This window comes from Coregonus clupeaformis, chromosome 40 (genome assembly GCF_020615455.1).
Source record: "Coregonus clupeaformis isolate EN_2021a chromosome 40, ASM2061545v1, whole genome shotgun sequence".
Taxonomy (NCBI): Eukaryota; Metazoa; Chordata; class Actinopteri; order Salmoniformes; family Salmonidae; genus Coregonus; species Coregonus clupeaformis.
In genome coordinates, this window is record NC_059231.1 from 18,660,543 (window position 1) to 18,688,508 (window position 27,966).

The following is a 27,966-nucleotide window of genomic DNA, read 5'->3' on the forward strand; positions in this document are numbered from 1 at the left end:
ACACTCCAGCCACATGAGGTCTAGCATTGTCTTGCATTAGGAGGAACCCAGGGCCAACCGCACCAGCATATGGTCTCACAAGGGGTCTGAGGATCTCATCTCAGTACCTAATGGCAGTCAGGCTACCTCTGGCGAGCACATGGAGGAAAGAAATGCCACCCCACACCATGACTGACCCACCGCCATACCGGTCATGCTGGAGGATGTTGCAGGCAGCAGAACGTTCTCCACGGCGTCTCCAGACTCTGTCACGTGCTCAGTGTGAACCTGCTTTCATCTGTGAAGAGCACAGGGCGCCAGTGGCGAATTTGCCAATCTTGGTGTTCTCTGGCAAATGCCAAACGTCCTGCACGGTGTTGGGCTGTAAGCACAACCCCCACCTGTGGACGTCGGGCCCTCATACCACCCTCATGGAGTCTGTTTCTGACCGTTTGAGCAGACACATGCACATTTGTGGCCTGCTGGAGGTCATTTTGCAGGGCTCTGGCAGTGCTCCTCCTGCTCCTCCTTGCACAAAGGCGGAGGTAGCGGTCCTGCTGCTGGGTTGTTGCCCTCCTCCACGTCTCCTGATGTACTGGCCTGTCTCCTGGTAGCGCCTCCATGCTCTGGACACTACGCTGACAGAAACAGCAAACCTTCTTGCCACAGCTCGCATTGATGTGCCATCCTGGATGAGCTGCACTACCTGAGCCACTTGTGTGGGTTGTAGACTCCGTCTCATGCTACCACTAGAGTGAAAGCACCGCCAGCATTCAAAAGTGACCAAAACATCAGCCAGGAAGCATAGGAACTGAGAAGTGGTCACCACCTGCAAAACCAGTCCTTTATTGGGGGTGTCTTGCTAATTGCCTATAATTTCCACCTGTTGTCTATTCCATTTGCACAACAGCATGTGAAATTTATTGTCAATCAGTGTTGCTTCCTAAGTGGACAGTTTGATTTCACAGAAGTGTGATTGACTTGGAGTTACATTGTGTTGTTTAAGTGTTCCCTTTATTTTTTTTGAGCAGTGTATATACATCCTACTCTGGAGGCAGGTGATGTCGTGGCCTGACCATCTATGACGGCCTCAAACAAAACAGGCACAGTACTGGCATTAGAATCATGAATTCAGAACAGAAATACGTTGCCTAATGCTCACATACTGTATGCATGTATACAACTTGTAAACTTCCCATCCATCCAAAGAACAACACTGATACAGCCTCCGTCTTTCAATCCTTTATTTAAGCACACAATGTAAAAGGTCCCATCCTCCTCCTGGCCAGAATTTATTAAAATATCACTTCTTGGCAAAGTCTTGGTACAGCCAACCAGAGACCATGCTTCGCTTTCACCCTGTTGCCATGACAACCGGAATCACCACCACTACGACTACTTTTTTAGCCTGAAAAGTTAACAAGAATTTATAAAACATCTCCCTCACCATCAAAGAGGACAATGAAAAAGGCCAAAGAGAACAGGAGTTTAAAAACACAATCCAAACAGATCCTGGTGGACTTGTAGTGTAGTCCTTGATTAACTCTTTAAAAAATAAAATTCTTAAGAGTCGGAGTGTGAGAGGGGAAACCTTGTCTGGGGTGTTCAGGTTCGAAGTCCACGGGGGCTGGGTGGACTGAGCACCCATATAAACAAATCAAGATCTCTGTAAGAATTCAAACACCATTGTGCCGCCCCCCACAATTGTCAATAGGCACCCCCAATTGGCACCTTCAAGAGACTTCAATTTGGGCATTCCGAAGATATGTAATCCAAACCCTGGGACTGTATACCGTTTGGATCAGGGTCCGCTGTCCTTGTTCTGAGCCAGTAGTCTGCTCTGCAGCTCCACCACCACAGTCCTCATCATGCCTCCCAGCTGATCGTGGATCTGAACCAGTTGGTCAGGGGAGCAGTGGCTTAATCCCTCCCCAGTCAGATGGGCCGCCAGGGACTTCACCTCCGACAGCAGACCCCCCTCAGCAGTCCTCTGGTGGTCAGGCCTGCTCTGGTCCGGTCTCTCCTCTGGATGTTCCTCATGCTCCTTGGACACGGGCTCATCCAACAACTCTGTGACTACAGAAGGGACAGGAAGGAACATCATGCATGTATGATATATTGAGTTGTTCTGTTCACCAGTGAGCTGACTTAGAAATACAGTTAAAAAAATATATCAAAAAATGTATTTGTGGTAAGTAACCTAAGAGTTACAAGTTAGCAAACAATTTTTGGATAAGCCTATCCTGTACTGCACAAATTGCCCTTCGACTTTGGGGACCATACAGGTTTATTGAACTCACCTAGGGCATCTCCTGGAGTCTTGTCCTCCTCTTCCTGGTTCTGAGGAACGGTTGGCTCCTCCAGCTCAGATGTCATCTTCTCCATCTCCTCAAAACTCTTCAGCTCATCACTACGGCCCTTCCACTGAAGCAGTGACAAGGTAAAACGGTCAATTACAGACCAAATAGATGGGCACAGTTCAGGTGGTTTTTATCTACAACTATTAACCATGTATGACAATTATCATTAACTGTTTAAGACAAATATCTCTTAGCTATATTCTAAAGTGTAGATCTCATTTGCAGTCCTTCAAGTTGCATTTTCAGAAGGTAGTAGAAAGTCACAGGTTCGGGCAAAATACCTGCTGTTCATGGTATATTTTAAGTGCTTTCTTCACATTAGAAATCTTTGGGGAACGAATGGGAAGGTTCTTGATTTCACTTGGTGTAAGAGCACTGAGGTCTCCGACAGTTTTGATATTCCGGGCTCGCACAAGCTGGCCGAAGCCACGAGGCCTGAGGAAAGAGGAGAAATAATGACAGAATCATTTAAGGCAGCTATCAGCAGTAGAAACAATAGCAAAACGTATCCCCGCCCCTGTTGTTTCGGTAAATAGCTGAGGGATGGGACTGAAGAAATGTAACACGCAAATTCATCGAGCTATGGATGCAAGGACTGACCATCCATGATATCAACATGATAGTTTTACCCATGTTTTGAGGCTATATAGTGTTTGTTTACATTGTCTACAAACAGAGGAGTTAAAACAAGCTTATATGTTGGGTTCTGATGGGGTACGACAGTTGACCTAAGCTCATGAGGCATTTATAGGTTATATTCTTCAATAATCATTGGGGACATATAAAATGTAAAAGTCCAAAAATGTATGTAGCAACTGCTGATTGCCCATTTCATTAAAAAAGACATGTTTGTGGTGAAATAGGATGGACAAGCTCTAAAGCTTTGGATATCTGCTACAGTTGTATGGGGATCGATGTGTTGGATTGTTGTTCCCTTGTTGCAACTCACATTGTATTAAACTTTATTTATTGTACAAGCTGTTGCTCATTTCTTGGACCCGAGTTCTCTCGGTTACACTCACCACACGTTGGAGGTGATCTGAGGCAGCACTGCTTCCACGGGGGTAGAACAGCGGACCAGGGCCGGGTACACACAGTCCTTAGGGATGGGCCTCGGCTCCTGGCCCATCTCAGAGATCTGAAACAACATTAAATCAAGTTAGAAGCTAAGTAGGAATGGGACTCGGGCACATGCACAACAATCAGACTATCTTGGGCAGTAAACCAATTTTTAAAAATGCAATGTGTTCTTGTATGTAGGCTATATTGGGTGTTTTGTCTATATATACACACACTGAATGTATGCATGCTGCAAAATTAATGTCCTTGTGGATAAGGTTTTTATAATCTAATCCATTAGGTTTTTTGAAAATGATTGAATTTAGGATTGGAACAATGTTGCATGTATGATCTTGTCTGAAAATAACTTGGGTACTTCCTGTGTATCTGGAGGTACATACCAGGCATTTCTTGGAGCTCTTGTACCCCGGGCTGCGGAGATTGCGTGGACTGAGGATCAGTAAGCCCTTTGTTGGTGTTGTGATATGCTGCAATATAGAGCAGCGGTTAGGCTAATACAGGAAAAGGGTCAAATTGGAAGAGACAGCGTGGCCACATAACTTGATTTCTGCATGATTAACTCAGTCTCCCATTGATGTCAATTAATGATCTACGCAAAAGTCAAAGTTACACACGCTCATCTTAACTCAATCGTGTCTTTAATGATTTAGTGCAGAGTATTTAAAATGACATTTACTACACATCACTAGTGGACCGTGTACCTTCGGCTGAGGGATGCTGCTGGTAGCTTTGGTTCTTGGGGAGCTGGATCGGATGACAGGGCTGCGACGGTCAATGTCATCTGCCAGCTCCTGGTGTTGGATTGGGTCAGCAAATGATACTCGTCGAGACTGCGAAATAAAAAGTATGGAATCATTTAAGACACTGTTTTCAAAACCTGCTAATGCCATCCTAGATACATCTCAAGGATTCTCTTCAATAGAAAGTATGTAATTTTCAATTTATACTGACTGAGTTGAATGCAGATAATTAGAACATATGCATAAATGATTTATGATGTGTAAATCGTCATGGATTAAGTACCCCTGATCACGTTACCTTCGTGAAAGGCGAAGGACTCTCCTCTTCTATTGTTCTTTTCTGTCCCTGCTTCAGGATAGAGGTGGAGGGGGAAGCTGAGGGGGACCACAACCCCCTGGTCCTGCCACTACTGGGGCTATGGCCCACCTCCAGCACAGCATCCTTCTGCATGGGTGGGGAGTCTTGGCACAACGTCTCTTTAGAGGTACTTGGGTCATGTAGAGGCACTGGGGATTCGTGAGGGTCAGAGGTCACAGGGGTAAAAGAGTTTAGAGGACATCGATCTAGGTCATTATGGTCCATCTGGGTTTCTTCACCCTCGAGGCCAGAGACATTGTCTGTTTTTGTCCTCTCTTGGAGAGGCATGATATCTTGAACGTTGTCCGCCTGAGGCTCAGTGTGGGTTTCTCTGGTTCTAGTAGAGGTGCTGTAAGACTCTGGCTGTCCTTTGATAGATGTGTACTGCTCCTCCCGGTGCTCCTCATCTAAGGCTTTGGAACACTCTGGCTGGGCTTGCCCAATAGACATGCCAACATCTTCCAGTTGGTCCTCCTCTAGAACATTGGCAGTAGAATCTGGATGTCTGTTCTCGTCTTCTCCCATCTGCTCATCTGTCACCTCATTGGAGACAGCCACAGGCTTAGGCCCATCGAAAACCTTCTCTGAGGACTCAGAGACCTGAAGACTCGGGCACAGTTTCTCCTCTGTTGCCTCAGTAGGTGAAGTATCTGTGGGGAGTCCATTGGCAATGGGAGGGGTACATAGTTTGTTTAGTCCATCTTCAGAGATGGCATTTCCTTCAGCGGAAGGCATGGGAGAGTTGGCCTGCTCAGAGTCAGTGAGCAACTTACTTTGGAGCTGTGTTGGCCCAGCACACTCTAGGTCACCATGGTTACTCTCCTGAGAGGAGACGGTGTTGAAATTCTCGATGTTTTTTGAATGTTTATGTCCATGTTCCTTCTTCCGTCGGGACATACACACATGCTGGCTCTTCATATGTTCTAGATCAGGTTCTACTGAAGAGTCCATCTGTTGAGAAGAAAGCTTAGTATTATCACTCTCAGACTTCTCTGGCACAACGGGGTCAACTGCCTCAACCACATCACCCTCCATATCTACCATGTCAGTGTCAGTCTCCCTCTGCCCCATATCTTTCTTAGTTATCAGAGGAAGTCTTGGAACTACCACTTCAGTTTTATAGGTTTCCTCCACATCCTGTGGAATCTTGACTTCTAAGGTCTCACTTGAAGTTTCAGAACTATCCATTGGGATCTCTTGGTCAGCCCCTAGCTCTGCTGATCCAACTGTAGCCAGCAGCCTTGGAAGAGCTCCAGGTGATGTGGGCTTCCTGCCTTTCTTCATGGGTTTCTGGACATCCTCCCGGGTCTCTGAAGCATCCGACTCAGAGTTCTCCACGTTGGAGCCTAGTAAAGCCTGGGAGGCTCTACGCCTTGAAGTCCTTCCACTTCCTTGGGAGGATTCTGTATTTGCCATCTGTGAGTTCTCAGTCTCCATGTTAGGAGTTGGGCTAGGGCTGCTTCTGGCTTTTACCTGCTCCTCTAACATCTTGCTTCTCTTACTGGTTCTGCCCCTGGCCCTCAGCTGGCGGTCTGTTGGACTGGTGGCAGAAGGAGCGACCTGAGAATGAGTCTGGCTCATCTCTGGTGTTGCTGCGGAATCAGTGGCCAAATTTAGACGTATTTTGTCCTCAGACTCAGCCACTTCAATGGGCACCTTGCTCCTCCTGCTTGCTCTACCCTGTGACTGGCTCTCTTGTTGAGATGGTGTGGCTACATGTGAATCCATTTGGCTCGTCTTCCCCTCCACCTTCTGAGCCCTAATATTCCTTCGTTTCTGCCTGCAATCATTCTCCACTTCCACCTTACTCCTCTGACTACGTCTACTCTGTGATTGGCTATCATTATCAGAGGCAGAGGGGGTGTCCGTTTGAGAGTCACTTTGACTGAGCTCCTCCTCTGCAACGACTCTCTTTTGTTTGTCTTTGACCAGATCCTCTGATTTGCTGACCAATTTGTTGCTCCTCCTACTTGATACCCTGCTACCCTGTGATTGGCTGTTGACATCAGCAGCAGGTGAAGGAATGGCCACCAGTGAATTTGATTTGCTCGACTCGCTCTCCTCCTTGTGACTTCTCTTTCTCAGCTTGTCTTTTCCACGGTCCTCCACCTCAACAGCCAGCTTACTTCTCCTGCTTGTTCTACCTTGCGACTGACCATCTGCTTGACTGGCAGGAGAGGGCGCAGTCTTTGGTGAATCAGTTTGACTCTTCGCCTCCTCTTCGGGTTGAGACTTCTTCCTCCGTTTGTCTTTCTCTTCCCATTCCTCTGCATCTTCTCCTGGTCTCAATGGCCTGCTCCTCCGCCGTCCGGACCGCCTTGGTTCACCTTGGCTCAGAGCGGCCTGGGAACTGGGAGAACCTTCCAGAAGACCTTGAGATTCCTCTTCTTCCTGACTGTAGTTTTCCATTACTACTACTTCTTCAACTGCAGGAACTTCCTTCAGTATTTCCACCGGAGTCTGGGTGTCTGGGATGATGTCCTCGTCCTCTGTGGTTTCACTTGTTTTTTTCTCAGTGGGTTTCTCAACCTCAGATTGCTTTATGTCTTCTGAAGGTTCAGGTTTCTCTCCCTCTTTTTGGGAAGACTCATTCTTGGAGCTTTTACATCTTGCTTGTTCAGTCTCCTGCGGGTCTGTGTCAGCCTCTGCCGCTGGTTCCTGAGAGGAAGCCTCCTGCTCGGTCTCTGCCGCTGGTTCCTGAGAGGAAGCCTCCTGCTCCTGGCAGGTCTCTGCCGCTGGTTCCTGAGAGGAAGCCTCCTGCTCGGTCTCTGCCGCTGGTTCCTGAGAGGAAGCCTCCTGCTCCTGGCAGGTCTCTGCCGCTGGTTCCTGAGAGGAAGCCTCCTGCTCCTGGCAGGTCTCTGCCGCTGGTTCCTGAGAGGAAGCCTCCTGCTCCTGGCAGGTCTCTGCCGCTGGTTCCTGAGAGGAAGCCTCCTGCTCCTGGCAGGTCTCTGCCGCTGGTTCCTGAGAGGAAGCCTCCTGCTCCTGGCAGGTCTCTGCCGCTGGTTCCTGAGAGGAAGCCTCCTGCTCCTGGCAGGTCTCTGCCGCTGGTTCCTGAGAGGAAGCCTCCTGCTCCTGGCAGGTCTCTGCCGCTGGTTCCTGAGAGGAAGCCTCCTGCTCCTGGCAGGTCTCTGCCGCTGGTTCCTGAGAGGAAGCCTCCTGCTCCTGGCAGGTCTCTGCCGCTGGTTCCTGAGAGGAAGCCTCCTGCTCCTGACCGGTCTCTGCCATTGGTTCCTGAGAGGAAGCCTCCTGCTCGTTCTCTGCCGTTGGTTCCTGAGAGGAAGCCTCCTGCTCCTGGCCGGTCTCTGCCGGTGGGTCCTGAGAGGAAGCCTCCTGCTCATTGCCGGTCTCTGCCGCTGGTTCCTGAGAGGAAGCCTCCTGCTTCTGGCTGTTAGCTGTCCTGGTGAGGGGGCCTGTAAACGTCAACACGCTGGCAGGACTAGCAGGCTTCCCCTCAGCATACTTCTCCAGAGTGATGAAAGACTGGCGACGACTATTGGTTTTCTGAGGCGTCCCTGAGACCATGTCAGAGCCGCCAGAGACGTTAGGGCTGGTGCCCTCTCTGGTCTCCATGGCAGAGTCTTCCTCCAATGAAACATCTTCGCTGACATCATCCTCCATGGAAACGTCTGCAGACTCAGGAAGTACCTCGTCAGCAGGCTCCTCGTCTTCCTTTGCAGATTCTGCCGTCTCATTGGTTGGACTGATATATTCCTGGGTGTCGTCAGCAACGTCCTCCCCCATTTCCATGTCTCCCTCTGGAACCTGTGATAAAAAGAAGGAGACATTTGTATTTGGGGATTTTCACTTTCATTTGAAGAAAAAGCCTCTTGGCTTTGAAGGCATCCATTTGTTTTCATTCAAATTAAAAGAGTTTAAATCTGGCAAATAAGGACATTTCAGACCAAACATGCATTTCATAACAATGAATAGCTTTTGTTATTAATTTCTCTTTACCTCTGCTTTAACCTCATCTTTGGCTTGCTCATCTGCTGGCAATTTGTCCCTGAAAAAGAAATGCCTGTTTTCAACATTGGGTCCCCCACGAAGCAGTATTTCTTCATAGCTTAGTGTTATTCAGTGTAACGGCAGCAGCCAACAAGTACTTACAGTGATTCCTCCTGACTCTGTGTGTACTGGGTGAAGACCGTGGTATCAAGGGAAGCATCAAGGTTGTTGTACATGGCAGGGATGTCAACCCTTTCAAATTAAACCCATACAAAAGCATTGCTATTATACAGTGAGAAGAAAAACATTTCTATGACTTGATTTGCCTGCAACTTACCTTTTGGTTCTCTTGACCTCTTTCTGGTGCTCGGTGAGGACTCTCTCCTTGGTCTCAGGGGGGATGAACACAAAGTCTATAGAGGCCTGCTCCTCCAGTTCCTCTCTAGGAGGCGGCTTGGGAGAGCCAAAGTCGAGCTTCATCTGTTGGGGAGAGAATAGAAGTCAGCTCCAATAGGACACTGATGTGCTATAGTGTCAGAGACAACTTGTGCAGACTTTAATTTGAGGGTATTTTCATCCATATCGGGTGAACCATTTAGAAATTACAGCACTTTTTCCTACATAGTCCCCCCCATTTTAGGGAACCAAAAGTATTGGGACAAATTCACTTGTGTATTAGGTCCCATATTCCTAGCACACAATGACTACATCAAGCTTGGGACTCTACAAATTTGGATGCATTTGCTGTTTGTTTTGGTTGTGTTTCAGATTTTGTGCCCAATAGAAACGAATAGTAAATAATGTATTGTGTCATTTTGGAGTCACTTTTATTGTATGATATTTATGCCTCTAACTTTCTCACTCATCATTATGCATGATTCATTCGGGATTATGCGTAATACTGGTAGCATCCAAATTAATGGAGAAGTGTTTAGAAACATTCTATTCTTAGTTATAATAAAAGTGACTACAAAGTGAAGCCAAAGAGCTGGAGTACAGAGCCAAAACAACAAAACAAATAGTCAATGTCCCAATACTGATGGAGCTCACTGTATATGAAAGCTACCTAGCGTGAGCTCTGGTTCAGATGAGCATTGTGATAACTGCCGATTTAAAAACGACTTGGGTTCTGAGAATAGAGAACTAAATAAAAGAGGTCCTTACAGAGACAGGCTTGGATGATGTATTGGAGTTCCTGTCCATCTTTCCAGCCCTGGCCAGTAGAGAGTCTCTCTTCACCCCAGGAGTCATCTGCACTCCACTCAGCTTGGTCTCCAGCTGAGAGCTCTCACTCTGCGCACACACCCAGAACATAATCCAGGGATTAGTAGACCATTCATATCAAACCTGCTAAAGTTTTACTTATTCAATAGGGAAAACACTCACAGAGTACTGTCCACTGAGCTCATCTGGAACTTCAACAGACTGAAAGCCAGGTAAGAGGATAGGAGTGTTCCGCTTTACCTGGCTCAACACTGGCCTGGAAACAGAAAGAAGCATGAGGAAACATGGAAACCTGATCGTTGGTTTAGGTCCAGACCTAGATTAAGCCTACCGCTGGCATAAAACACTTTTAATGGGTATGAACAAAACATTATTTGGCTCATACTTCAACTTCTAAAATGTAGATTCTTACTTGAGTTCTTCTGGGTAGACGAGGACCAAAGTGTTAGCGAAGGTTGCGTTCCAGAACTGTGTGATGAGGGAGCGGACGTGCTTGCGCCGGTGGAGGAACAGGACACAGAGCAGGGGGGACAGCAGGGACAGTAGCTCATCATCGTAGGCCAGGGCTGAACACGTCTGCAGGCAGCCCAACACATCACCCAGGAGCTTCTCCAGCTGGAAGGACAGGGAGTGGACACACAGAGTGAGACACGACCACCCAGACATTTCAAATCAAATTTTATTTGTCACATGCGCCGAATTCAACAGGTGTAGACCTTACCGTGAAATGCTTACTTACAAGCCCTTAACCAATAATGCAGTTGAAGAAAGAGAGTTAAGAAAATATTTACTAAATAAACTAAAGTAAAAATAACGAGGCTATATACAGGGGGTACCGGTACCGAGTCAATTTGCGGGGCACAGGTTAAGCTGTTAAGGAGCCTTTTGGGCAAAGAAAGAAAATAGTTAACATTTTAACACACCTTTGCTCCAAGACTCGAGGTGAATTTCGGCTGCTCATTTGGAGTCCTCCCAGGCTGTTCATAGAGGGCTGCGAGGGACTGTGTGAGCGAGGCCAGGGTCTCCTGGATGGCTGTAGCCAGGGCCAGATTAGAGAACAGGATAGAGAGGATGGAGACCAGGGCCAGGCCTGTACCCTCAGGGACAGTCTCAGGAGCCTCAACAGCATTAAAGGCCTCCAGGACCTGGACCAGCAGGGTCTGGAAGTTAGACAGGTTCCCAAGAGCTTTGCTCTTCTTACGCACCCAGGTCAGAGGGGTGTGGGGAGCTGGAAGGGAAGGGAAGCAGACATCAAGGCCAACCATGTGTAAAATGGATGTCTTTGGATAAAAGCGGCTGCATAATGAGATATCTATCTACATAAACTCAGCAAAAAAAGAAAATGTCCCTTTTTCAGGACCCTGTCTTTCAAAGATAATTCGTAAAAATCCAAATAAACTTCACAGATCTTCATTGTAAAGGGTTTAAACACGGTTTCCCATGCATGTTCAATGAACCATAATTAATGAACATGCACCTGTGGAACGGTCATTAAGACACTAACAGCTTACAGACGGTAGGCAATTAAGGTCACAGTTATGAAAACTTAGGACACTAAAAAGAGGCCTTTCTACTGACTCTGACAAACACCAAAGAAAGATGCCCAGGGTCCCTGCTCATCTGCGTGAACGTGTCTTAGGCATGCTGCATGAGGACTGCAGATGTGGCCAGGGCAATAAATTGCAACGTCCGTACTGTGAGACGCCTAAGACAGCGCTACAGGGAGACAGGACGGACAGCTGATCGACCTCGCAGTGGCAGACCACGTGTAACAATACCTGCACAGGATCGGTACATCCGAACATCACACCTGCAGGACAGGTACAGGATGGCTACAACAACTGCCCGAGTTACACCAGGAACGCACAATCCCTCCATCAGTGCTCAGACTGTCCGCAATAGGCTGAGAGAGGCTGGACTGAGGGCTTGTAGGCCTGTTGTAAGGCAGGTCCTCATCAGACATCACCGGCAACAACGTTGCCTATGGGCACAAACCCACCGTCGCTGGACCAGACAGGACTGGCAAAAAGTGCTCTTCACTGATGAGTCGCGGTTTTGTCTCACCAGGGGTGATGGTCAGATTCGCGTTTATCATAGAAGGAATGAGCATTACACCGAGGCCTGTACTCTGGAGCGGGATCGATTTGGAGGTGGAGGGTCCGTCATGGTCTGGGGCGGTGTGTCACAGCATTATCGGACTGAGCTTGTTGTTATTGCAGGCAATCTCAATGCTGTGCATCACAGGGAAGACATCCTCCTCCCTCATGTGGTACCCTTCCTGCAGGCTCATCCTGACATGACCCTCCAGCATGACAATGCCACTAGCCATAGTGCTCGTTCTATGCATGATTTCCTGCAAGACAGGAATGTCAGTGTTCTGCCATGGCCAGCGAAGAGCCCGGATCTCAATCCCATTGAGCACGTCTGGGACCGGTTGGATTGGAGGGTGAGGGCTAGGGCCATTCTCCCCAGAAATGTCCGGGAACTTGCAGATGCCTTGGTGGAAGAGTGGGGTAACATCTCACAGCAAGAACTGGCAAATCTGGTGCAGTCCATGAGGAGGAGATGCCCTGCAGTACTTAATGCAGCTGGTGGCCACACCAGATACTGACTGTTACTTTTCATTTTGATCCCCCCTTTGTTCAGGGACACATTATTCCATTTCTGTTAGTCACATGTCTGTGAAACTTGTTCAGTTTATGTCTCAGTTGTTGAATCTTATTATGTTCATACAAATATTTACACATGTTAAGTTTGCTGAAAATAAACGCAGTTGACAGTGAGAGGACGTTTCTTTTTTTGCTGAGAGAGAGAGAGATTATATATATTTTACATTTCATCTTCTGTTGAAACTGTGGAGTGTAGGGAGAGAAATCAGAACTCTCAACGATGACCAGGAGGATGTTAGCAACCGCATCCAACGTTGACGGAACCTGAAGAAGAAAAAAGATCATAATACGATCAATGAACCTGAACAATGAAAATGATTGTGCAGCAGTATAATATTCTTATTCAATCCCGGTAAATTAGATAACAGTTAGGTGTTGGTACAGTAAGCTCTCTCCGCTCACCCTCAGGGCCTTCCTGTCCAATAGGGCAGCCATCTTGCCACACAGCTCCTCACAGCAGACATTCTCCTCGGCAGTGGCCACCAGGGCAGAGCAGCAGGCAAACACCTTATACAGCCTGGACCACGTACCCAGCATGGACTTCTGGGTCATCTACAGAGGAGGCAAAATCAGTGTTTGAGATTGACCACATTGACTGAATTAATTTAGTGGGTGCTTATATTTGTCCTATTGGAAATGTGTTTTTTTGCAAATCCCAACCCTCTCCCGAGACACCCTCGAAGAGTGGGGTTATGGCCAGGGAGAGCCATTATCAACAGCGACCCTGGAGCAATTAGGGTTAAGTACCTTGCTCGAGGGCACAGACAGATTTTTCACCTTGTCGGCTCGGGCCTCGGAACAAGCAACCTTTCGCTTACTGGCCCAACGCTCTAACCCAGGGTTTCCCAAACGCGGGTCCTCAGGACCCCAAGGGGTGCAGGTTTTGTTTTTTGCCCTAGCACTACACCGCTTATTCAAACAATCACCAAGCTTTGATAATTGGAATCAGCTGTGTAGTGCTAGGGGGGGAAAAAAACTAAACTTGCATTCCTGAGGACAGAGTTTGGGAAACACTGCTCTAACCGCTAGGCTACCACACGCCCTTGCAGTGGGACAGCCCATAATAATTTATCCCCAAATCCTCCTGCATCCCAAATAACTACTCTAGTGATCAAAATGAGCAAAGCACTGAATGAATTCATAGTCGCCAACTTGATAAATCCAATAGCATGACCTTGTCATCTCCATGTAATCTCTGAGAGACTCACCTGTGGCAGGGCCTTGCCAGGTAGCAGGTGTATGATGGGGAACATCAGGGCATTGTGCACAGCACTGAAGTTGTGCTCCAGAGCATCCCCTTGGTTCACCTCATTGCTCTGTGTCAGGGAGGGAGCAAAACCTTATTAATTAAAACCAATCTCCATCGCATTTGTGCAACGCACAGGATAATAAAAATCATAATAGTAGTTTGTTTATTGCGTCCACTTGATGAAATTGGTCTTGCATCTCAACACAAACAAGCACCGTATTCAGTGCAGTTATATGCCATTTATTTACAGTGTGTCCACTTCATACCTGTGTGATGGTAACAGTCAGTGGGTTGACCACCACGCTCCACATCCTCCAAAGCTGTTCCTTGTTCCCCAGAGTCCCCACGCTGCGTCCCACCGCCCCCAGGACCGCCTCCCCAAACGCCAGAGGGGACGTAGGGCCGGACAGACCACAGCTCACCAGGGTCTCCAAACACAGGAAGAACCTGTGGGGGTGCAGAGAACTCAAATAGGACAGGAACAACATACACTATATGGCCAAAGGTATGTGGAGACCCCTTCAAATGAGTGGATATGGCTATTTCAGCCACACCCGTTGCTGACAGGTGTATAAAATCAAGCGCACAGCCATGCAATCGCCATATACAAACATTGGCAGTAGAATGGCCCGTACTGAAAAGATCAGTGACTTTCAACGTAGCACCGTCATAGGATGACACTTTTCCAACAAGTCAGTTTGTCAAATTTCTGCCCTGCTAGAGAACTGCCCAGGTCAACCGTAAGTGCTGCTATTGTGAAGTGGAAACATCTAGGCGCAACAACGTCTCAGTTGAAGTGGTAGGCCACACAAGCTCACAGAACGGGACTGCCAAATGCTGAAGCGCGTAAAAATCGTCTGTCCTCTGTCCGCAACACCCACTACCGAGTTCCAAACTGCCTCTGGAAGTAACGTCAGCAGAAGAACAGCTCATCGGGAGCTTCATGAAATGGGTTTCCATGGCCGAGCAGCCACACACACACACAAGCCTAAGATCACCATGCGCAATGCCAAGTGTCGGCTGGAGTGATGTAAAGCTCGACGCCATTGGACTCGGAAGCAGTGGAAACGCATTCTCTGCAGTGGTGAATTACGCTTCACCATCTGGCAGTCCGACGGACGAATCTGGCTTTGGCGGAGTCCAGGAGAACGCTACCTGCCCCAATGCATAGTGCCAACTGTAAAGTTAGGTGGAGGAGGAATAATGGTCTGGGGCTGTTTTTCATGGTCCGGTCTAGGCCCCTTAGTTCCAGTGAAGGGAAATCTTAACGCTACAGCATACAATGACATTCTAGACGATTCTGTGCTTCCAACTTTGTGGCAACAGTTTGGGGAAGGCCCTTTCCTGTTTCAGCATGACAATACCCTTGTGCAAAAAGCAAGATCCATACAGAAATGGTTTGTCGAGATCAGTGTGGAAGAACTTTACTGGCCTGCACAGAGCCCTGAACTCAACCCCATCAAACACCTTTGGGATGAATTGGAATGCCTACTGCGAGCCAGGCATCAGTGCCCGATTTCACTATTGCTCGTGGCTGAATGGAAGCAAGTCCCCGAAGCAATGTTCCAACATCTAGTGGAAAGCCTTCCCAGAAGAGTGGAGGCTGTTATCGCAGCAAAGGGGGGACCAACTCCATATTAATGCCCATGATTTTGGAATGAGGTGTTCGACTTTTGGCCATGTAGTGCATGTGGATTTTGCCTACCTCCTGAATGCACTGACTGGAAGTCATTATGGATAAGATGGTCTGCTAAATGACTAATATGTAAATGTATTCCCAAGCATTGAGCATGACACAGACATTGCTCGTCCTAATATTTCTTAATTCCATTATTTTACTTTTTAGATTAGTGTGTATTGTTAGATATTACTGCACTGTTGGAGCTAGGAACACAAGCATTTCGCTACACCCGCAATCTGCTAAACATTTGATTTGTCTGTAACGCTGGTTGCAAAACTCAAGGAACAATCCTTTTAGTTTGAAGTTCTTGGAAGTGGTAAGCCCCAGGAGACATTTGTTTATGGTTAGACAGAGGAAAGGAAGAGACTACAGTCAAGGGGAAACCCACCTCTCATCCTCTACGAACCCTGCCACTAGACTGCTGTTGTAGAACAGGAGAATCAGGAACAGAGCTGGGGTTCCCTGGGGGCAGAGATGGCAGAGTAACCAAACCAGGCCCAGGACCACACAGCATCCACAACACTAATTGACTAACACAGAGATTTCCTTAGAGCCCCATGCATCAAAGACTGCAGGACGTTAATTCACAGTGATCTAGAGAAGACATCTTTATAGAGCAGGTCACAGGGTTGGCATCCCTATGGCATCAGGGCAAGTCATCAGGAACCTTCTTATTTCAGCTTTCACGGGTGCGATTTATTTCAGATTTATCATGTGCAACAGAGGATGGAGCCAGAACTAGCAGGGAGCGAATGGATGGACAGATTGTATTTCAATGTATAAGTTACGTAACCCAATGACCAGGAAGAGAGTAGCTACAGACACTCACGTTCAAAATATCCATTTTGCCCACTTGGTAAGAGGCAGATCCCAGTATCCTCGGAGGGATCCCATTCACTGTCATTTCCAGCAGACTCTGCATACAGAGAAAGAAATAAGAAAGCATACAAGGGTTAAACAAGCTTAGAGGAGAGTTTTAGGGGAATGACATACTAACATGGGCTAGCAGCAGACAAGCAGACCTGGTTGGAGCATATAGATACACATTCCATTTCATTCTGAGGGTTGGAAGAGGTTTAATAGAGGGGTAGAGAGGCAGGTCTTACCAGAGCCCTGTGTGCAGGGAGGGCCTCTGAGGAGATGACGCTCTGTAGCGCCTGCAGTAGCAGAGTGAAGACTTCAGAGCCCTGTCGCTCCTTCTTATGGCCAGCTGTCACAAAGGTACAAGGGACAGGATGAGACAGTCGTTTGAAGACACCAGGGCTCTTTCTCAAGTCGCCTTTCCTCAATTCCTCGAAGCCTCACTCTGTGCCACCTCCTCAAAACGCATTGGAGGAAAAGGTCAGAGGGGAGGGACTTTGGATTTTCTCATCCAACACATTTTGAAGAGGAGAAACTAAAACATGGAAAATCCTTTCTGTAATTTCTTTGAATGGTCATCACTGGGGACTGGCCCCTCAGATTTCATTCCTCGTCACAGTGGTTCCAAACGCGAAGGTCCACTCAGACTTAAACTGATGACAGTGGTGTTGGACCTGGGGTGGGGGAGGCTTGTCTCTCTCAGCTCTCCCCCCTGACAGACAGGGCCCAAGCCCAGCTGTGGTACTCTGTGTGGGGCGGCAGGGCTGACCCATGGCTGGAAGGGTCAGTCCAATTGGGCAGCAGCCACAGAACAGAACATTTCCCATTATTTGCTAACTAAATGAAGATGGAGTGAGGTGAAACTAAGGCATTCCTCATCCAGCAGAGCGGGGGCAGCTTGGGGATCTAGCCTATATTTCAGTAATAGCACACTTCCACTGGGCAACTAAATCACTAAACCCTTCATTAGTTGAATTAGCTGTGCCAGTGCTATAAAACATCAAATAAGTAGAATGGCTGGGGATACTCTAGGAGAGGTGAGGAGTTAGCCAAGGCTGAAACTAGCTGACGAGTGAGTGAGGTTACAGAGTTTCCTGGATGACCTGCAGGCTTACATCATGGTGGTGGTGGTGGGTTCTTCTCTCTCTCTAACCACTAACCACTAACAGGCCCTCCACTGTTCTACTGCATGCAATCTGTTCTGTGGGGGGTAGAGGGGTGACGTGGGGGGTGACGCTGTGATGTGGTTGACTTTGGCTGGTACTTACCCGCATCAATCGTTGTGCTTACGAAACTTACAAGGTTCTTCCATATAAGGGCAAGCAAGGCCTCTGCAGGGGAGAGAGAGAACACGCGAGTCACCCCACATGAAGTGGCAGTCATTCAACCCCCCACGCATGGACTTCTACACACACACACACAATTGTTCCTTCCTTCCAACTCCCCTGTAGCGACTCTCAGAACCTGTTTCCAATTACTAGTCCATGTGAGGGAGCCCCTCTAAGCCAGCAAGTCAAGCCAGAGCTATCCTATCATTTTTACATTTACGTCATTTAGCAGACGCTCTTATCCAGAGCCACTTAGTTAGTGAGTGCATACATTATTTAATTTATTTTTCATACTGGCCCCCCGTGGGAATCGAACCCACAACCCTGGCGTTGCAAACACCATGCTCTACCAACTGAGCTACATCCCTGCCAGCCATTCCCTCCCATACCATGGACGACGCTGGGCCAATTGTGCGCCGCACCATGGGTCTCCCGGTCGCGGCAGACTACGACAGAGCCTGGATTCGAACCTCTAGTGGCACAGCTAGCACTGCGATGCAGTGCCTTAGACCACTGCGCCACTCGTGGAGAGAGCACTGAGCAGTAACAAACACATTTTTGGAGGCCGGCGCCTCTGCTCCTGGAGGAAGGCCAGCTGAATAGAATTCATAGTGGAAGGAAGTTAGGCCTACATTTTTCCTAACTGGACTACAGGTGATGTGTGCCCTCTTCCTGACTAGCTGACAGGCAGAGGAATAAACTACTACACACTCTGAGGCAGGTTCTGAACGTGTGTTTGAGACTACATACAATGGCTCTACTGTACAGGAGCCAAAATGGCCGAAATAGAGCCATTATGGCTGCCATAGAGCCTATGCTAATGTCAGTTGCAGTGATTTACTTGAGGGCAGGTAGGTACCTGGGGCGTCTTTGCCGATGCAGATGAAGCTGTCGCGGACCATGGAGATGAGCAGAGAGGCGTACTTGGTGAAGGAGGGGGGGCTGGACAGGAAGGGGTGAATCAGAGGTTCTGCCAAAACAATACAAAGGAGTCAGTCATTTCAGAGAACCAGGCAAGCAGGTTCCAATTGGAACATATTTATCTGACGCATAAATACAGTTTACTGTAAAGGTATTGGCATATGTGAAAGGCATGTCATCCTGCTGTAATACAAATATGGGTTTCTGTGTAGTGTGTTGACACTTGTGAAATGCACGTAAAATAAATTGGTGACTTGACGTGGATTAAATATTTTCTACACCCAGTCACAGGTTCACCTGGCAAAGAATGTAACATTTACAAACAGCATCACTGAGTAGCGACAGAGGCTGTGATAGCGTTACATTTGAATAATTTAGCTCTTAACTAGAGCGACTTAGTTCAGTGCATTCAACTAAAGTAGGTAAAACAACCACGTGTCTCTCACCCAGGCTGAGCGTCAGTTTGTTCTTGGCAGCGGCGGCAGTGACCTCTGACCCTAGGAAGTAATGCAGCAGCATCTCTAATCCCAGCAGCTGTATAGAGGGGTAGGCCTGGCCTGCCACCACACTGCAGTTCAGGCTCAGACGGGGCATCACCGTAGGGCTCGAGAACGCTGGGGCACCTGGTGGGGCGGGGGGCAGAGCAATAAAGGGGGACAAATTCAGTTTTCGTCAATTAACAAAGGTGACATTTAGGACATTTTTACATCCAACATTTCCACAATTCTCTGGTGGCACTTTTCAGGTAAATCCAAGATTACCATTCAAGAGAGCTTTTCTATATTCTAGGTAAAGAGAATTATGTACTGAAATTACATACTGATGTGTCACACATGCATGTGTGCAAATTATGAAAACCAACAGCTAGAAGCAGTCAATCTTCATAATATTAGCGAAGAGACATGACAATGGAGGAAGATAGTAAGACATTACTAGTTGTAGGTGTAGTGGTCCCCACAGTAAGACATAACTAGTTGTAGGTGTAGTGGTCCCCACAGTAAGACATAACTAGTTGTAGGTGTAGTGGTCCCCACAGTAAGACATTACTAGTTGTAGGTGTAGTGGTCCCCACAGTAAGACATAACTAGTTGTAGGTGTAGTGGTCCCCACAGTAAGACATAACTAGTTGTAGGTGTAGTGGTCCCCACAGTAAGACATAACTAGTTGTAGGTGTAGTGGTCCCCACAGTAAGACATAACTAGTTGTAGGTGTAGTGGTCCCCACAGTAAGACATTACTAGTTGTAGGTGTAGTGGTCCCCACAGTAAGACATAACTAGTTGTAGGTGTAGTGGTCCCCACAGTAAGACATTACTAGTTGTAGGTGTAGTGGTCCCCACAGTAAGACATTACTAGTTGTAGGTGTAGTGGTCCCCACAGTAAGACATAACTAGTTGTAGGTGTAGTGGTCCCCACAGTAAGACATAACTAGTTGTAGGTGTAGTGGTCCCCACAGTAAGACATTACTAGTTGTAGGTGTAGTGGTCCCCACAGTAAGACTACCAGTTTTAGGTGTAGTGGTCCCCACAGTAAGACATTACTAGTTGTATGTGTAGTGGTCCCCACAGTAAGACTACCAGTTTTAGGTGTAGTGGTCCCCACAGTAAGACATTACTAGTTGTATGTGTAGTGGCCCCACAGTAAGACTACCAGTTTTAGGTGTAGTGGTCCCCACAGTAAGACATTACTAGTTGTAGGTGTAGTGGTCCCCACAGTAAGACATTACTAGTTGTAGGTGTAGTGGTGCCCACAGTAAGACATTACTAGTTGTAGGTGTAGTGGTGCCCACAGTAAGACATTACTAGTTGTAGGTGTAGTGGTCCCCACAGTAAGACTACCAGTTTTAGGTGTAGTGGTGCCCACAGCACTGTTCTGAATGGAGCTCCAGGCAGGAGAAGCTGGGAAGGCCGAGTCAGTGCCCAGGGAGCACTGGAGCAGAGGAACACCAACCTGACAACACACCGAGACTATTGGTCAGCAACACAAGATTGCTCGAGCAGGCCATATCCAATCACAAAACAACAATTTGGCGATGATCACGCTCCATGCACCACACACACAAGATTACAACTGTTATGACAAGATCGAATCTCAAACTTCATCTCAATAAAATGTTATAATAGGCCTAATTTATTAACTTGCTCATAATTCCTTATTAACAAATCCTGCTCGAAATCTGAATACATCATTAAGCCACATTTGGTAGTCCAGCATAAACGTAACAAAACACTATAGGCATTTTTCCACAAACACATTAAAACAGACACATAATAACAAACCAATACAAATTAAAACACTTTTCATACCTGTTCAAAGTGTGCAGGCAGGTTGGGTCCCAGTTTGACCACCAGATACCACCAGACCTCCAGCTTGGTGAGCAGCAGGGCCTCAGTCCTCACCTGGATGGAGCTGAGGGGCTGCATCAGCAGCTTTAGACGCTTGGCACTGCACAGGATCTCTACAGCACGGGACAGGTCAGTGAATCAGTTTGCAAACAATCTGACACTCTGAATAGAGTATACAGTCTACTCTAATCAGAGTAAGTGTTCTCTACAGCAAAGAGTGCATGGAGAGAGTGGATGTTAACAAGAGCATTTAGTTAGCCACACACTTTCTGTCGTACAGCCCTCCATTAAGTTCTGTCTAAAGGAAGCAACCGGTCAAAAAGACTTGAAGAAGTAATGAATGGCACACTGTTGTATTGTGCGTTTCCCACCTGGGTTGAGGGCGAAGTTGTCTATGAGGCTCTTCCAGGCGATGAAGGCGATCTTCTTGATGTTGGGGGAGGAGCTACGGAAGCCCAGTTCCTCCAGGCCAAGCAGGGAGTTGATGAAGGGACCACCTCTATGGAGCAGCTGGGGGAGCAGGCGAAAGACAATGACTGTCAACTGTCAGACGCTGAAACGTGTATTTCCCCTTTATCCCAACGCTCCGAGACACAAGGTAGGGAGGAACCAATCAAATGGATGTTACGCAATGATTCATTACACTCCTGAGAGCCTGACATGTAAGCATCTCCTGAGGATTCAAACCATGCAGCCTCACCTTCCCTAGGAGCCTAACAAACAACGGCCAGAGTTTCAGAACATTGGTCTCGTTCTTCGTAGAGAACAGTTTCTGGAGCTCTGGGATGAGTTTCTGGAGCAAAACAAGAACAACTGTCAGATCGTGAAGAAATGAGCATCAAAAGACTTGCACTCATTGTATTGTAAGTGTGTGTTAGTGGCAGACAGAGAGCAGTAACATTATTTAGATATAATCATCTAAATACATGGCTCTGGTAGGGAGTATAAAGACACTTACTGAGGACATGATGGGTTCTATGATGGCTGCCACCTCCTTCTGCTTCTCCATTAGTAGAGGTAGACCCATCTCTAGGGCTGCTGCCGCCCGCAGGCGCACCTTAGAGGCTGAGTGGACCACCAGAGGGATGACCAGCTTGGCCCACTGCACTGCACCCTCACCCATCTGGGCTGGGGCCTGCTCCAGCAACCTACCCACATACAGAGGAGGGTCAAGACAGAGAAAGAGCTGATGATCACTGAAATACTGTCAGGACAGTATTTTCCAGCCCCGAGAGCTTTGAGCACTATCCAAAACAGAGACAGAGCGTTAACCAAGGTAGACTACAATAACAATCTGCTTAGTGTCAGGGTTATCACACTGAACCATTCAATTGTGCATTCCTAAATGAGGGTCATATAGCCAATCAAAGCTATTGTTTACAAGGCAGGAGAGTACATGAGTGGGTGGTTTTGTTTACCTTATGATAACGTTCAACGACTCGTGCTCCATGACAACAGACTGGATGTCTTCTCTAGTCCGTATACACTCCAGGGTCCTCAGGATCTCTGGAACCATCTCGGCCACCACCTCTGGAGTGAAGTTCTGTTTGGAGATTACCCATAATGCTCTGGTGCATGTGTTCTTGTCTGTAGACTTCACCACCAGAGAGGAAAGTGCTGACAGTAGCTCCTCTGCTAAATTAGCTGGAGAAAGAGAAAGCCAAAGAAAACCCTGTTTCAAATTATGTGATCTCCATTCTTACAAGGCTTGTTTCCAGAACAAAGTCTAGTCTTATCTGTCAGGTAAACCAGTCCCATGTAAACCTATGAAGAATTCTACTTGTTCAGTACCTGGGATAGCCGAGACGACGTTCGCATGGAACACACAGAACCCCAGGGCCTGCAGTGCTGCCTGGCTCAGCTCTGCATTCTGACTGGAGATATGAGTCTAAAACAACATCACAACATGACAATCCTTTAGTCAATGAAAGCTTTAAATGTTTTTTTTGCTTTATAAATATTATTCACATAAAGCATGCACTCACCTGGAAAGTTTTACCCAAACGTGAGAAATGCTTCACAACGGCAGGGAGAAACTGTGTTCCATCATCTCCACTGAGACGACTGACGACAAAGCAAAGCCAGCAATCACATACAGTGAACATTTAGGATGGAAACAGACATCTTATAAGTGTTGCAGATCTATCCCCTACCTCAGCTCATTAGAGAAAAACATACACCTGACATGCACTTCGATCAGCATCTAGATAACGAGGTCATCATAGACTACACATGTCCATCTAAAGTACCTACTTGACAATGGTGAGGTAGGCGTCTGTCTGCTCCGGCTGTCCGGCTGTGATATCCTCCAGAGATTCCAGCAGAGGGAGGAGACTGGAGCTGTTCAGGGGCACCGTCGCCATCATCCTGGTTCCTCTCACACCTAGAGCTGTGGCGGTCATTACATTTTGTCAGCCGTGATTGTCATGCAAATAACTGCCGGTCTCACAGTAATCGACCGTTAATTAACAAACACGTTTATAGCATCTCCTGGCTTCCACACATAGCCTACAAGCCACTGACACAGACCTTTGGAACACCTACATAAAAAATTAATAAAAAAGTATAATAAATCCATTTAACATAGCCCACACCATAAGGAGGACAGAAATGGGCTACATTTTCTTTATACCTGCCTACAATAAATTAATTATTTATCATGTTCTTTAGACCTGCCTACAATAAATCCATTATTTATTGTAGGCAGGTCTAAAGAAACATGATAAAGAAAATGTAGCCCATTTCTGTCCTCCTTATGTTAGGCCCTGATCTGGCTATGCCATATGGCTGTGGGCTACGCTAGTTCATTTAGCAGACAAGATTTACTTATAATTCTCGTGGCATTACTTTACACTTAAAAATATAAACGCAACATGTAACGTGTTGGTCCCATGTTTCATTAGCTGAATAAAAATAACCCCAACATTTTCCCCATACACACAAAAAGCTTATTTCGCTCTAATTCTGTGCACAAATGTGTTTACATCCCTGTTAGTGAGAATTTCTCCTTCACCAAGATAATCCATCCACATGACAGGTGTGGCATATCAAGAAGCTGATTAAACAGCATGATCATTACACAGGTGCACCTTTGTGCTGGGGACAATAAAAGGCCACTCTAAAATGTGCCGTTTTGTCACGCAACACAATGCCACAGAGGTCTGAAGTTGAGGGAGCTTGCAATTGGCACGCTGACTGCAGGAATGTCCACCAGAGATTTTGCCAGAGAATCTAATGTTAATTTCTCTACCATAAACGTTGTTTTAGAGAAGTTAACAGTACTTCCAACAAGCCTCAACCTCAGTCCACGTGTAACCACGCCAGCCCAGGACCTCCACATGCGGCTTCTTCACCTGTGGGATCATCGGAGACCAGTCACCCGGACAGCTGATGAAATTGTGGGTTTCACAAAAGAAGAATTTCTGCACAAACTGTCAGAAACCGTCAGAGAAGCTCATCTGCGTGCTCGTCATCCTCACCAGGGTCTTGACCTGACTGCAGCTCCGCATCGTAACAGACTTCAGTGGGCAAATGCTCACCTTCGATGGCCACTGGCACGCTGGAGAAGTGTACTCTTCCCGGATGAATCCCAGTTTCAACTGTACTGGGCAGATGGCAGACAGTGTATGGTATCGTGTGGGCGAGCGGTTTGTTGATGTCAAAGTTGTGAACAGAGTGCCCCATGGTGGCGGTGGGGTTATGGTGTGGGCAGGCATAAGCTAAAGACAACAAACACAATTCCATTTTATCTATGGAAATTTGAATGCACAGAGATACCGTGACGAGATCCTGAGGCCCATTGTCGTGCCATTAATCTGCCGACATCGCCTCATGTTTCAGCATGATAATGCACAGCCCCATGTCGCAAGGATCTGTACACAGTTCCTGGAAGCTGGAAATGTCCCAGTTCTTCCATGGCCTGCATACTCAGACATGTCACCCATTGAGCATGTTTGGGATGCTCTGGATCGACGTGTAAGACAGCGTGTTTCAGTTCCCGCCAATATCCAGCAACTTTGCACAGCCATTGAAGAGGGGTGGGACAACATTCCACAATCAACAGCCTGATCAACTCTATGCATTTACATCATTTAGGGGGGTAGAAGGATTACTTTATACTATTCCAGGTATTCCTTAAAGAGGTAGGGTTTTGTAGTGTTTCCGGAAGGTGGTCAGTGGCTACACTGTCCTGGTGTCATGTGGGAGCTTGTTCCACCATTGGGGTGCCAGAGCAGCGAATAGCTTTGACTGGGCTGAGCGGGAACTGTGCTTCCGTAGAGGTAGGGGAGCTAGCAGGCCAGAGGTGGATGAACGTAGTGCCCTCGTTTGGGTGTAGGGTCTGATCAGAGCCTGAAGGTAAGGAGGTGCCGTTCCCCTCACAGCTCCGTAGGCAAGCATCATGGTCTTGTAGTAGATGCGAGCCTCAACTGGAAGCCAGTGGAGTGTGCGGAGGAGCGGGGTGACATGAGAGAACTTGGGAAGGTCGAACACCAGACGGGCTGCGGCGTTCTGGATAAGTTGTAGGGGTTTAATGGCACAGGCAGGGAGCCCAGCCAACAGCGAGTTGCAGTAATCCAGACAGGAGATGACAAGTGCCTGGATTAGGACCTGTGCCGCTTTCTGTGTAAGGTAGGGTCGTACTCTGCGAATGTTGTAGAGCATGAACCTGCAGGATCAGGTCACCGCTTTGATGTTAGCGGAGAACAACAGGGTGTTGTCCAGGGTCACGCCAAGGTTCTTCTATGCGAAGGAGATGTCGCGCTGCATGAAGCAAATGGAAGTCACACCGGATACTGATAGGTTCTGATTCATGCACCTTTTTTTTTAAGGTATCTGAGATCAGATGTATATGTGTATTCCCAGTCTTGCAAAATCCATAGATTAGTGCCTAATTAATGTATTTCTATTGACTGGTTTCCTTATATGAACTGTAACTCAGTAAAATCTTCGAAATTGTTGCATGTTGCGTTTATATTTTTGTTCAGTGTATATTATTTTATAGTAAGAGGAATACAATTGAACATAGCTGAATTAAATAGAAGGGATATTTTACCCAAATGGTTTCCGAGGGTGTGTGCACATGCGGCTATTCTGTGTTGAGTGGTTAAAGAAACAGGTCCTCCCCCTAAATGCTTAATTTAGAGTTACATTTACATTTCAGTCATTTAGCAGACGCTCTTATCCAGAGCGACTTACAGGAGCAATTAGGGTTAAGTGCCTTGCTCAAGGGCACATCGACAGATTTTTCACCTAGTCGGCTCGGGGATTAGAACCAGCGACCTTTCGGTTACTGGCACAACGCTCTTAACCACTAAGCTACCTGCCGCCCCAGTTACTTATGCTTGTGATAAACGTTAGGCTATGTTTAGATTTTTAATACAATCTAAGGCAGCATGATGCGACACTAATGATTTGAAAAAAGTTGCATTAAAGGCACAAGTTATGCTGTGTTTCTTGTGCAGGTTGCACACACCTCAGTTATATTTTGTGAGATTCAAACCCACAACCCTGGCGTTGCAAGTGCCATGCTCTACCAACTGAGCCACACGGCACATATTCACCATTTATCATTGTTGGGTCATTGCTACTTAAGTTCATTTTTAGAAAATAATTTCCTACTCCAGTTTAGATGGACATTATATAATATTTGTGTCTCCCCTTCTCAACGTCGTTTTTATTTCTTTGTCAGTGTAGGCTACCCTGTAATTTGTCCTATTAAAAAAGATTCTGCTAATGTCTCCAGTCATATAAAGTGTAGTAGAACTGCATGAAATGTGTTTATAAGTCACAATTTTTCCATACAAAGAAAGAAACTTATCAGATATAGTCCATAGCCTACTCTATGCACTCAACCATGCATTGAACTGACTTTTTTTGAAAACAGTGATTTTGTTATATTATTAGCCTAAATTATGACAACCAATCTACTCATCACATTATGAATAGTACACTATCTTACATAAGTCTGCAAATGCTCAGACATGGAATACTTTATTATAAAGGTGCATTTTTATGGTGAAAATTTGCTTCCCCAAACTTGACAGGTAGGCTACACCGGTTGTAATGCGGATTAATGTGTACATTTAAGAACTGAGCAATAAATATAACAGCACGAGAAAGCTGGCATCTTTTAAATAGTGTCCAGTCAAAACTCTGTTTTCACACGCGATAGCGCAATGACTCAGTTTATAAGAACACGTTTCACTAGGATCTGTGCTCTTCAAACGTGTTTCTGGGGTCCTAGCTCTATAGGCTACGTTTTTAGTTATTTGGCCACTTTAGTTGTGATACAAACCTTATCAAATCATATGGGCCTATGGTCTAGGCTACATGATGCATGCGACTATGATTTGGAAAAAGTAACAGTGTAACGTATAAAAGAGGGGTCAGGCTGGGCATCACTGCCAGAATCAAAACATCACTTATCTGTACCATTTAATCCTTTTAGCTAATTTACCCGCTTCTAACTACAGGCCATTAGCTGGTAACTGGTCAACATACAGGACTGGGCATCTACACAAGCGTAATACTGTAACTTATTTTCTAAAAATAGATATCAAATCTAACTTACCTGAAGTTTACAAACACTAGCCAAGGCAAATAGTTAAACGTTAGCTAGCTAGCTACAACATAAACATCGGGCAACGTGGCAAACTCACGGCTAGGGTTGGTTTGATGTTCTTCGACAATTTTGCTAATTAACATCAAACGATATAGCTGACAATTGTCAAGAATACCCGTAGCTTGCTAACGTTAACTAGTCATCCATCAAATTAGCTGGCTAGCAAACAAGTGCAGCCAATTCACTTTCACTGAGCGAGCTGGTTAGCTAGTTAGCCACAAAATGTGTTAGCTTGCTAGTTTACCTAGCCATCTAATAGCAATACCAAATATACGTATATACCCAATTTACTAAATCATTTAGAATGACAGCACTGTCAAAACTAATACTGGTAAGTGTAATTTCCCATGATTATTTTTTTTCTTCTAGCAAGTCACTCCCTCCCCTAGCGCGAAAATAAATAAAACGCAGCCAGATGCACTTCCTCACCTTAGTATTCCTGATAGAACACAAACGATCAAATACAATTATACCATGAACGCCACAAATATACTGCAAGTACAACCGATATTATCTTATTCCAGCAATATTTGGGGTGTTTAATTTCTCTCTGAAAACCAGTGTCGTTGTCTCTCCCAGCGAAAATGCTGGCGCGAAACTAGCACG

The 27,966-nt window shown here is 46.6% G+C and overlaps 1 protein-coding gene across 4 annotated transcripts; it reads right to left on the minus strand.

Annotated features, from left to right (window-relative positions):
• Window positions 1–1,206: 1,206 nt before the first annotated feature.
• On the minus strand, window positions 1,207–27,957 carry LOC121554926 (telomere-associated protein RIF1). 4 transcript variants are annotated; one of them, XM_045212096.1, is made up of 35 exons: window positions 27,790–27,957; window positions 22,992–23,127; window positions 22,724–22,802; window positions 22,530–22,626; window positions 22,157–22,382; window positions 21,697–21,886; window positions 21,439–21,531; window positions 21,110–21,248; window positions 20,700–20,851; window positions 20,232–20,343; window positions 18,842–19,018; window positions 18,334–18,444; window positions 17,415–17,477; window positions 16,392–16,495; window positions 16,115–16,201; window positions 15,674–15,747; window positions 13,871–14,051; window positions 13,564–13,671; window positions 12,758–12,907; window positions 12,520–12,619; window positions 10,610–10,914; window positions 10,099–10,301; window positions 9,849–9,942; window positions 9,627–9,755; window positions 8,800–8,942; window positions 8,625–8,714; window positions 8,472–8,520; window positions 8,163–8,279; window positions 4,458–5,468; window positions 4,121–4,249; window positions 3,800–3,886; window positions 3,362–3,477; window positions 2,621–2,774; window positions 2,280–2,403; window positions 1,207–2,055 (listed from the first exon to the last, which is right to left on the minus strand). In XM_045212096.1, exons 2-35 carry the CDS (start codon window positions 23,102–23,104, stop codon window positions 1,781–1,783), a joined length of 5,382 nt encoding a protein of 1,793 aa, XP_045068031.1. In that variant the 5' UTR covers window positions 23,105–23,127; window positions 27,790–27,957; the 3' UTR covers window positions 1,207–1,780. The 4 variants fall into 4 exon arrangements, with proteins under 4 accessions (XP_045068031.1, XP_045068030.1, XP_045068029.1 ...); XM_045212095.1 differs by having other exon boundaries at window positions 4,458–7,271; window positions 7,716–8,279; XM_045212094.1 differs by having other exon boundaries at window positions 4,458–7,271; window positions 7,671–8,279.
• Window positions 27,958–27,966: the final 9 nt, after the last annotated feature.

Coding starts and splice junctions, on each gene's coding strand:
- LOC121554926 (XM_045212093.1), bottom strand. CDS start 23,104: ATGATGGCGACGGTGCCCCTGAACAGCTCCAGTCTCCTCCCTCTGCTG. Junction 8,280..8,471: donor AAGATGAGGTTAAAGCAGAG/GTAAAGAGAAAT, acceptor TTTTTATCACAG/GTTCCAGAGGGAGACATGGA. Junction 2,775..3,361: donor CAGATCACCTCCAACGTGTG/GTGAGTGTAACC, acceptor CTCTTTCCTCAG/GCCTCGTGGCTTCGGCCAGC.